Source organism: Urocitellus parryii, chromosome 10, assembly GCF_045843805.1.
Source record: "Urocitellus parryii isolate mUroPar1 chromosome 10, mUroPar1.hap1, whole genome shotgun sequence".
Lineage (NCBI taxonomy): Eukaryota > Metazoa > Chordata > Mammalia > Rodentia > Sciuridae > Urocitellus > Urocitellus parryii.
In genome coordinates this window covers 31,079,679-31,091,808 of record NC_135540.1, presented here as the reverse complement: position 1 = coordinate 31,091,808, position 12,130 = coordinate 31,079,679, and the positions used below count along the sequence as shown (strand labels likewise).

Genomic DNA, 12,130 nt, shown 5'->3' with positions numbered 1-12,130 from the left:
CTTACCAGAAAAGAACAGATTATATTCAGAAAAAAAAAATCCAATAATATATATGTTTCTAGAAGTTACTAAATTCTACATGAACCTTCCCCAGGATGTTTTTGGAAGTGTGCAATGATAATTAGCTAACTCACCTCTTCACAGAGAGACACCTGCCTTTAAATCTCTAAAGATTTACCTTCCGGGGCCCATTAGTTTTGAGCTCCATGATGTTAATCGTGTAGTTTATTCTTTTTCCATTCTGGTCAAACTTTATGTTTCCTGAGAGACCTTCAACCTGAACCTAATGAGGAAATGGAAAAGAAGCAGAGTTATATATTTACTTCACTAAAAGATACAAACTATACAGGTAATTCTTACTGGGCTCCAGTGAAGAAAAGTTCATTAATAGGATTTCTTTCAGTCTTCAACCTATCTTTGTGTTGTTAGGAAATAATAATGCCTGTATATTAAAAATGAGAATAAAGCAAAATAAAAATGAATGCCATGTTAAAAATCATAACTCTCATTTTCAGAGACTGACCTGTTTGAGGGCCCTTTCTATTTCCACACCTTGTCCCCAGGGGACTGCTGGATTTGCCAGACAGTCTCCTGCATTCCCTCTTCGGGAGATCTCAATTCTCTGCTTCCGTAGGTTGCGGAAAGCTTCGGTCATCACTTGAACAGCATCATAGGTCAGGGCAGAAGTATACTGAAAAGGGCCACATACATGTTATCAGAACGGGAGAAACATTGGACACTCGTTGAACAGTGGCAAACCAAAGAGCAGTTGCCCACCATACAGTTCAGAGGGCTTATAACAAAATCCAAGATTCAAACACAATTTCCACATCTACAACCCTGAGGATCTAAGAATGTGGTATGGAACGCAGGGATGTCTACAGCATGTGCTCTTGACTGTGAACATTTTCTGTTATGTTAGTATATATACTATTTCAGGTAAGACCTTTTCATAATAATTATTTTGATGTCATTTTTCTTACAGGTTTCTCAGTAAAGCATCACTTTATGGCCAGGTATGAAGATATCCAAAACTATCAAAGTAACAAAGAAACACATATTTACTATCTAGTAAGAGAAATGTAGAAAGAGTAGAGATTAATTTCAGGACCCTCAGTCTCAGATTCAACCCTGGTGATACTCCCGAATTACTGCAGTGGTCTTAGGAGTGTTGTTTAAGTTCTCTTGAATGATTCTGGTCATAGAATAGACTAAAAATTGACCAAACTTCATGATTTCAATACCCTCTTTGTGCTTTTACAGTCTGTGATAACACTGACTCCAAACTTCCAATGTTGAGAGTTCTGTGGGACAGCAGAGTTATCTCAGGAGCTGGAGCCAAGTAGAAAAATACTATATAAATACCTTATATAACATGGAGATTAGAAGCCACCAGACTAATTTCTCCCTTATTTTCAACCATAAGACTATTAAGCTACCAGTGCTGTTCCTCTCTTGGGATGACAGTGCATGAGATGGCCACGCTCCTTCTCAGAAAGAACCCTATAACAATGCCCCAACCCCATCTCTGCAATTTCCTGAAGACATTATTTCTGCAGTCACAACGCCAAGACCCTTCAGTAGCCCCCTTTCTCTATTAGATCATCTCTATTAGAAACAAAACTGCTCTAATATCTCCTATCAGAGGCATAGAAATAGATGTGAAAGAGAGAAAGAAAAATAAACTGATTCTCATCATTAAATCCACATGTCCCTCCAATGTCTACCCCATTTTTCTGCTCCACCATGGACAAACTCTTTGAAAACTTTCTAAATTTGCTATTCCCCCATATCAACCCTTTTTGCTCTAAGTGCTTACTTTTGGTCCATAACTTTAAGTGTCATCCATTTTCTGAACATTACTTACTGCATGTAACCCTTCCTGCCCAGGCCTCTCCCAGTTACTCTCTTCACATGAAAATATTTGTTTTCGGCCATCTCATACACTGTCATCCCAAGAGAGGATGGTAGGGTGAGAATATCATTTATCTAATCTTTGCAAATAAGTCTTTACCAGTATCTGAGCATCTTGTGTATATATTTCATATTTGTTTACTTCATCTCTCTTCCTCACAAGAATATTTATTCCAGGGAAATCTAGACCTCCTCTATTACCACTGAATTCTCAGAAACTAAGGCAGGGCTGGGCACACTGTAAAGACTCAAAGGGAGGGAAGGAAAGAAGGAAGAGGGGGAGCCAATAAAGGAAGAGGGGAGAGAGGAATTAAAGGTAGGAGAGAAGGCAGGTGGTGTGAAGGAAGGAAAAGATCTTGGTATGGAACCTGTCCTCATGAGACACACATTCTCTCCCACTCCAGTGAAAAGATATAAATAGATCATTGCACCTCACTGTAATATTTTAAGTTGGTTCCATGGTGGATAGGTATGTATTCTTTCTTTTAATATGAAAGATTTTTCAAAAAGGCAAATAAGAAAGTAGTTTATTGGTATAACTTATCTCCTCCATGCAGCCTGAAATCCTAGAAGCCTTCATTTTATTTTTATGCCAGAATGGTAGGGTGAGAATATCATTTATCTAATCTTTGCAAATGAGTCTGTTCAGTTGAATTGCTTTCATTTTACCACATAAATGACATAAGTGAACAAATTTGGTGGGGGAGTTAAGGAGGAGAAAGAATAAAAAGACAAAATTAGTCTGAGGCCACAGTGCACTATGAACGAATATGAGTGTTGCAAACATAATAAGATATTCATATTTACATGTAAAAAAAAAATCTTCTTTTTCTTTTCTCGCTGCTCCCCCTGGGATTGAACCCAGGACCTCACACATGCTAAGCAGATGCTCCACCACTGAACTACATCCCCAGCCTCACTTGTAAATTTCCTTCTAAAATTTTTTCTCAAATGCCATCTGTTAAAATTTCTTCTCATGGGCTTCAGTGTCCCATAGGTGCAATGTCTCTTCTCACTCCCTTGGGTTTCTAAAGAATCTATAGATATCTCCTAAATGGTCACACTTGTGTTTCCTACTCTTGCCTCAAACTAAACAGATCTAAATGAAACCCATTCTCAATTTTTGCAAAATCTGCAATTTTTACCTTTAAAAGTTATACGTATTAGGCAAACTATAACATGTGAGAGAGCCATTTGGCCAACTTATGCTAACTGGAAAAAAATATGCTAACTCCAAAAAATATTCTGGAAAATAGTGAATTTTCATAGAAAGATTATTAACTTTGGTGTTGTTTGTAGCATGAATAATATTAGAAACAACGTAAATTTCTGAAAACAGGGAAATATGTAAGACACTACATTTTCTGCCATGGGAAGTATTTTGTAGCTATTACAAAATGATACTAATAGAAGACAAACCAGTATAGAGTAGAGAAAGGAAAATAAAGGAGGAAGGTGAGGAATAAAAGAGAAAGCACTGGGGACTAAAGTTGAGCAAATTATCCCTCAGGCATGTATGACTGTGTCTAAATGAACCCCATTGTTACATGTAACTATAGTGCACTAATAAAAAATTTTAAAGTCATACTAAGAAAGGTTATGTAACAAAACAATTAATGCTTTCGATGAAATTAGTGATAAATATTACTATTACATCTCAATTGAAAAAGTCTAAAAATCAAACAAGAAGATTAATAAGAAATGGATCCTTTCCAAAAAACAAGAAGGGTGGTTATAATATTAGGGAGGAAACATAGATAATTACATTTCTTTTCCAAATATCCTACAATATCTATGTATCATTTTAAAAAATTAGATTATATTCCCATTGCTTTATATCTTGTCTACTTAAGGAAAGACCTTTGAAGCAAATAAGAAATGTCACAGCAAGGTATATCTGCCTCAATTGTGTGTCTGTTTCTATTTTCCTAGATGGAAAAGCATTGATGAATTTGCTTTCTTATATAGCATTCAGTTCATTGCCAACTTAACTCTTAAAATAATGTCCAGGTCTCTGGATAGGAAATGGAGCCTAAATTGAATAAATTGGATGTTAAAAATATTGCAATTTATATTGAAATTATGATAATAGCTAAAAGCCAAAATCTTCATTGAGTCAGCTTGCTCACATTACTAGGAGAAATCTGTAAAGCCATCTACTAAATGTATTAGTGGTCTATAAATGTTGGTGAACTACATTAAAAAATAAGATTAGACCAAATGAACTAAAAGCACTTAGATCCATGCTGCATATTGCCATTATAACTCAGAGCCTGAGCACATTAGAAAGAAAAATCCTTTCAACCTTTTTCAAATGCTCAAATCTAATCACGTCTTAAGCCTATTATCATTTTAAATTAAAAGTCACAGTCACAGAAACACAATTCTGAGCTAAGAGAAAATCAGCTGGTTCTGCCTCCAGAGTTCCTTTTGGTTTATGTTCTGCATATATGGCTCATTGATTCCTCTAAACAAGTATGTTCACATTTTTGATTGGATAGTTAAATATTTCTGTTTTATTCGACCATCCGCTAAAGTAGATGTAAATTAATTTGAAAGGAACATGATGGCAGTGTAACTATTTCCTTCTTTGAAAACAAATGCTTCATCTCTGCCCTGATGTTTACACTCTGTGAAATCTCTGAGCTGAGCTGGAAATTTCAATAGGAGACCATTTCGCTTTGCAGTCCTATTTCATGAACACATCATCTCCACACTATCAGAAGAAATCTGGAAAATCATCTTTATAGTCCATTTTCCAAATGCTCTTTTTATTCCATTTTGAATTCATATTTATTGAAATGTACTGTTCAAAATTAAGTAAAACATGCATTTTAAATCTGTTTATTTTGTCCAAGAGTCATCAGACAAACCATTCAGTAACACATTACTATTACCACTGATACCAGAATACATCATGCCTGACATCAAAAGCAGCAGGGGTAGGTATAGGTAAAGTTGTATGTTCATTTTGAACATAATGAATATAAAAAAGGATAGACAACAGCATAAAGTTTTATGGATTATCATCACGGTGACATCTTTTCTAAACATACTATCCATCTCATGATCAAATAGAAAAAAGATATTCAAAAATAAAAGTACTGACCATTAAATAGTATCAAAGTGTTACAAAATGTCCTGTGAATAGCCACTTTCTAAATTTTCCATGAAACTCAAAATTTAGTTGAGTGCAGTTTAGAAAACATTGCATTTAGTACCAAAAGACAAGGAAGGCTCCATTCCAGATTTTACTATTTACTGCTCTGTTATCTTTGGGCAAGTTAACAAGTATTAGTGTCTAAGGGTTCTTAGCCAAAAAAGGAGAACAAGGACCCTTTTATGCCATAGAAGTGTTGAAAAGAAAGATGAGGAAGAAGAATTTTGTTCACTCAGCTCTCCATGTGGCAAACCTCAGTAAGACCTTTTAAAACAATCCTATACCACAATATTTTTATTCTGATTTTGTAGGTGTGGATTCCAAGTTATAAAGGTTTTGGGGGGGATTGAACCTAGGGGGTGTTTTATCCTGAGCAACACCCCAGTCCTTTTTAAAAATTTTTGTTGTTTTTGTTTTGAGACAGGGCCTTGCTAAATTACTGACGCTGGCCTTGAATTTGCAATCCTCCTGCCTCAGCCTCCCAAGTTGCTGGGATAACAGAAATGTGCCAATGTGCCCAGCTTAACATTATATTTTATACCTGACCACAAAAATATGTGACAAAAGTGGAATTATAATTCAGATTCCTGTGTCCTTGGGTCACTGAGGGAACCCCACTGTTCTAGATTACATGATACTGTACCAGTTTTTGAACAATACACAGTTTTAAACAGACACACTAAGGCCATATTTGATATAGAAAATACTATATCAAATAAGTGTAGAAAGTAAAAAATGTGGTGAATTTTAAAATATGCTAAAGATGTAAGTTATTAACAAGAAAGTTTGTTTTATTTTTTTCCTTCTATTACTATCTACCATAATGTAAAACTAGTTTTTTTTTTTTAACAATGTTTTGAAAACCACTATCTTGCTCAACAAAAACAGTTCTGGACCCAATAAAATTATTCTCACGTTGACATATCACAGGCTCTGAGAAATCTTGGAGTAACATTGAATCAGCATTGCCCAGACTAAGTATAATTTTTAAAAATTTCCTGAACACCAGGTTACTTTATAAAAGTAATGTTTTGCATAACACTTTGGAATGTTAAAGGCCTTACAGCCTGGTAAATTTCACATACTCATTGCTAAGATAGCATAAATCATTTACATAGAATCACTGTATGCTGAATGATATTTTTGAGGGGCTTTGCACACAATAAAATGATTTATTTCTTTTACACAATAGTTAGCAACAACAACAACAAAAAAAGAAAATGGAGAGCTCTAGGAAAATAAATAAACCCACATGAAGAATCTTAGGAAGTCTTTTTTAAGCTTCCTAGCAATAGTCAAGAATCAAATAAAGTCGTAAGAAAAAGAACAGTAAGGAGGAAATACATTATATCCTTAAAATTATTCACTTGTCTTAATTTCGAATTCAACAGCCGTCTACCCTCTGGAAAAGAACTGTCTGTGATAAGGTCATCTTTAATTTACTGTAAAGCATTTTGAACATGTGCCCTTTGAAACTGCACTGCATAAAGGCATAAAACCTTCATAAAAGCTCCACATCCTTGGTAAGCACACAAGCCATATCACATTTTCCAAGGGTATGAAATGAAAGCTCCATTGGCAAGAAACCAAAATTAACATCCTTTATTATTCTTTATGAATAATAAAAATTATTTGAATCCACTCTGAAGAAAGCCTCTTCGCGTAGAAAGAATACATTAAAAACGACATATTTTTTGCCTAAATTACCAAGAATGGCTCCTGACCTTGACTAAAAATCTTACTTAAGGAACAAGCCTTTTATAGTCAAAAACTTGAAATGACATACTTAAGAATACAACTTTTCCGACAAAGATAGAAAAAGAAATTTAAATTAAAGCACTGTCTGGTTTTGATTTAGCCAACAGGTAAAGACTTCCTCAGAAGCAAAGCTTTTATTTCATTAGTTGCATAAATCCCTCCTGGTGTCTCCCATTTGTAACAGTTCCTTATTTTTTACAATCTATGCAAAACACATACTGTCCAGGGTGATTTAGATTTCAGTTTGGGCACCTAAAGATCAAAGATGTCTACATGCAAGTCACTACAATCTTTAGCAGAAGGGGAACCACATGAGATTTCAGAGATTCAGCAAAAAAATGAGAAATAGTAACATTTTATTGAGGACCGGGTTAGTTTTTCACATAATCATGGTTTTAGAGATTTGGGGAAAATATTAGAAATCATCACTTGTTCTCTTTACAGATACAGAAATGTGGAAATGTTACCTGCCCTAATCTTGTTCCACCTGGGAGACCTAGCTGAATTTCTACACCATCCTCATCCTGCTTATCTTTGAGGTCGGGATACCTAAAAGCTAGAAGTTTCTCCTCAAGTGAATTGGCCAAAGTGGATCAAATCTAAGATGGCTGCCAGAGTGAATGCCAAACAAGCTCTAATTTCTTTTTCACTCCATCTGCATGCCTAGTCCTTTCATGCTTTTTTTTTTTAAAATCCTTTATCTATAACCTTCCAAGCCCCAAAGGGTTGAGAAGTTGATTTGTAAGTTTACTTTCCCTTTCTATGGTTGGCCAAGAATGAAAGTCTCCTTCATTGTCTTAGGTCTTCTGAGAGGAAAAGTCCACCCAGTCTTTGGGGCAAAATATTGGTAACAGAAATGAGATTTGAACCCAGATATCCTGCATTATAATAACTATAAACATCAATAATGCATATTTAATGGTATAATATATATAAAATTCTTTCAACTAACTTTGACAAAATACATATTATCAAAACCAATTTTTTTTCCCAAATTTATGAGGATATTTCAATCGCATGCACAGTTTTTTAAACTATGAAATATAAAAAACTAAATCTGCCAAGCTTCTGGTTTGTTGGTGGGCAAACACTTTAATATTAGCAATGGTAAATGCTAAAGAATCAGCTGTGGGTTTTGGTCAGTTTAAATGCTTCCGAAGCAGAATTAATTCGATTAGGCCACCAGGGTACTATTTAATGCACGACACTAATTACTGGACTGAAAAAGATTTTACTATTTTCAGACAGGACTAATAAGTCTCTTAGGATAGCAATTAAGAAAGTTAGTATGTGTGTTAAGTCCTTTCCCAAGTAAAATGAGATTCTTGTGAGAAAGGCATTATTTAAAGTGCCACACAAATGTCAAGTCACATTCTGGTATTGAATCACTTAACACCAGCAAGACATCAATGACACAAAGGAGAACCAGGGTTATTATGAGAGAAGGTAGAATTAATAGTCGTATTGTAAAAGTTGTTGAAGATGAGAAAAACACAAAAAATACATCTCAAAATGGAAATATTTGTAAATTATTTTTTAGATAGGGACAAATCATTTTTCATAATTTGCCTTTTCTGACATTATTTGTCTAAGGAAGGTAAAAATCCCTACTTTCATCATCCCACAGGTGATCTAGATGCTGTGAAGGATCAGATCAGATTTCTGTAGTCACTTTACATATTATCAAGTAAAATTACTCACTACTTTTCTGCTATGGCTGAATGAATGGACACACCAATGCTATGGCAGAAATTTCAATCGAATTTCATAGCAATGATAACTACAAAGTTTCTCGGTGATTTGTATTTTCTGAATGATTGCTTTTATTTTACAGTTCATTATCCTTCACTGCTACAAGTATCTCTTGTGTACTTACTCTTGCAAACCACTCTGTAAGACTCAGGGTCAATAAGCTACAATAAGAATCTTATTTTTGATCTATAAATATTTCTCAATGGAATTTATATCAGCATATTACAAAATGAATGGTTGCATTATTTAAAGAGCCACATAAATGTCAAGTCACTTTCTGGTATATCACTTAACACCAGCAAGACATCATTTTTTTCACTTATAAATAAGAAAATTAAGAGAAATGGTGAATGTAACAAATTCACCTATTGCTTGCCATCCCCACACCACAACCACAATTCAGACAATTGTCCTCTCTTGATTAGATTGTTTGTGTTATTGGTCTGCACCTGTATTGCCTTCTATCTCTTGTCACCACAGCAGCCAAAATAATCTTCCTGTATCTAAACTGAGATCAGCAGTCTCTTCTAGAGATTCCCTAATTGTTCTCAGAATAAGACAAAATATTTCTTAGTATGTCACCAAGGCACACAAGGTCTGGACACTGCACTTTTTTGCAGTGCTGGAAGGTCACACCTGGGACCTCACACATGCTAGGCAAGCTCTCTCCCACTAAGCTACACCCCCAATCCTGGATTCCGCACATTTTTAAAGTACAATTTCTCAGCAGTCCCTCAAAGCACCTCTGTTCAACCTTTAGCCTTGTGGAAATATTCATATTTTCCTTGCCCTGGATATTTCACCGATCCATTTCCCTCTCTCTGGAGCCACTGTCCCTTCTACTTGCCTGTAATTTCCTTTCCTCTTTTAGGTCTTAAGCTCTATGTTGTTTCCTTCAAGAAGACTTTTCTTACCTCCAGAACCAGAATTTTGTCTTTATTATAGGTGATACTTTCTTTTCCTCTACTGTTCATTAGGTAAGTATTTCTTGAATAGGTACTATGTACTAGACTTTATTTTAGGAGCTTGGGATATATCCATGAACAAACAATAAAACTGCACTTACTTTCAAGCAGGAGAAGGCAGACAATAATTTAATAAATGAATTAATGACCAATAAACTATACTTCAAGGTAAGAATAGGGTTGGAGAGATGAAGCAGAGGAAGGGTGATGGCACTTGTGATGATGGAGAGATTACAGTTTTAAATAGAGACCCTCTGTCAATCGACTCCTTGAGAAGACTTCATTGAAGCCAGGATCTAATCAATGCAAGAGGCTCAGTTATGCAGGTATGTAAGGGGCAATTGATCCAGAAGACAGAATAAGCAGTGCTAAGGCTCTGATATGGGAAAATACCCTGGGACACTTAAGCATTAGCAAGCATGCCAATGTTGCTGGAATACTGTGAGTGAGAGGGACCATGCTGAGAAATGAGGTCATATGAGACTAAGTGACTGAGCATTTAGGGTCTCCTAAGCCACGAGGATGACTTGTACACCAAGTGAAACAGAAACACACTGGAGGATTTGGAACAGAACCACCAGGATGACAAAGATGGAGAGAAGTGTAGGAAGAGAGAAACCAGTTTATGAGACTTTGGGGATCATCCTGGCAGAGACAGGATGATAGTTGCATTGAGAGTGGTTGTGGAGGAGGTGGTAAGGAATGAGGTAGTACTAATAGGATTTTCTGACAGATTGGATGTGGGCTGTAAAGGAAAGAGGGAAGTCAAGGTCATTTTCAAGTTTGAAAAGTAACAACTGAAGTTTGGAGTTGTCATCAACCGAGATGGTAATGACTTGGAAGAAATCATTTGCAGAGGCTAGGAGGAACTATCTGGTGGAAAATCAAGAGTTGAGTTTGAACATGTCTGTTTAAGATATCATTAAGGCAATGTGTATCATTTCTACAAGGGAATTGTTGAGTTTGATTCTGAAGACTGTGAACTCCTTGAAGAACAGAATTTTGCCTTTTCTTTAACACTTAGGACAGGTTCTGTTGTAGAGTAGAAATTCAACAAATATGTGTTGAATGGATAAATGAATGAGTGAATGAATGAATATCATCCCAAGTTATTAGCAAATTAGTGAAAGACAGAGTCAGATTTAAAATCTCAGTGCAAGGCTAAGGTGTACGTAGTTCAGGGTTACAGGGCTTTCCTAGCATGCAAGAGGTTCTGGGTTTCATGCCCACCACCACAAATAAAATAAAATAAAATCTCAGTGCTATTATTCCAGAGTTATTTTTGGTATATTATGTAAGAATAAAGAAATTTAAATGTTGCAATTTATATTTGATGTCATTAAAATATATTAAATATTTCAACTCATTTAATATTTTACTGATTTATTGAATAAAATTTATTTTCATTAGGAAACTATGGAAGTTTCATTAACTTTTGAGGAAGACTAAAACTTTAAAACAATAATTTGTTTATTATTCCCACTTGATTTAATTTCCTAAGCCCAACCATGGAAAGAATTTGATATAATGAACAATATTTTTTACAAGTTTTTGTGCCTATAGCACTAGTTTTTTATTGTAGAGTAATAAAATGTGATTTAAATCACCAGAAAATGTACCTGATATAGTCAATGACCCAAAAAACAACATCAAACAAAGTAACCTCATTGGAAATAATCTCATTAAATATATTTCTGTTTGCTCTCATTAAATGGATCATATATTGAGAATACACTGTTTATATTTAGAGAATGCAATATAGTGCCTTCTAGTTTTGGCTTCTTTCTTCTGCCTATGGAAATAGAGAAAATCTCAAAAGTAGTTTTCCTACATCCATGCTTTTGATTTTCATGGTTTCAGTTACCTCGGTCAACCATGGTCTGAAAATATGAAATGGTAAGTTCCAGAAATAAATAATTCATAACTTATAAATCACATGCTATTCTGAGTAGAATGCTGAAACCTCACACTCTCATTTGTTCTCATCCACAATGTGAATCATGCCTTTGTCCAGTGTATCCACCTTTATACACTACCCTGTTAGACATTTGTACTCTTTGTGGTTTGGCAGTGCTTGTGTTCAGTTAACCCTTATTTTACTTAATAATGGCCTCAAAGTACTAGAGTGGTGATGCTGGCAATCTGGATATGCTGAAGAGGAGCTGTCAAGTGCTTGCTTACTTTAAGTGAAAAGGTGAATGTTCTCATTAAGAAAGAAAAAAAAAATTGTATGCTGAGGTCACAAGGTCTGTGTCATTCACCTTACTGTTCACCTCATCAAGTAAGCATTGTGTCATCTCAAATTAGCACAAGAAAAAAAAAAAAAGGAGTACCGTATAATAAGACATTTTGAGAGACGATAAATAACATTTATTATAGTATATTGTTATAATAGTTCTATTTTATATTAGTCATTAATCCTGTCTTGCTATGCCTAATGTATAAATTAAACTTTATCATAGTTATGTATGTTTATGAAAAATCAAAATATATCTAGGGCTTGAGGCCATCCATCATCTTAGCTATTCACTTGGAGTCTTGGAACTTACCCATCATAGATAAGGAGGAACTATTAGAGCTT

The 12,130-nt window shown here is 35.0% G+C and overlaps 1 protein-coding gene across 3 annotated transcripts in view; it reads right to left on the bottom strand.

The window, feature by feature from the left end:
* The window catches only part of Gria2 (glutamate ionotropic receptor AMPA type subunit 2), a 139,895-nt gene that overhangs the window by 28,669 nt on the left and 99,096 nt on the right, over positions 1-12,130 (bottom strand). For all 3 annotated transcript variants that reach the window (XM_026395940.1, XM_026395942.1, XM_026395941.1), the window contains exons 7-8: positions 524-691; positions 179-283 (exon numbers count right to left, since the gene is read on the bottom strand). In XM_026395940.1, coding sequence (XP_026251725.1) covers positions 179-283; positions 524-691 — 273 coding nt within the window. The remainder of the gene's footprint in view (positions 1-178; positions 284-523; positions 692-12,130) is intronic.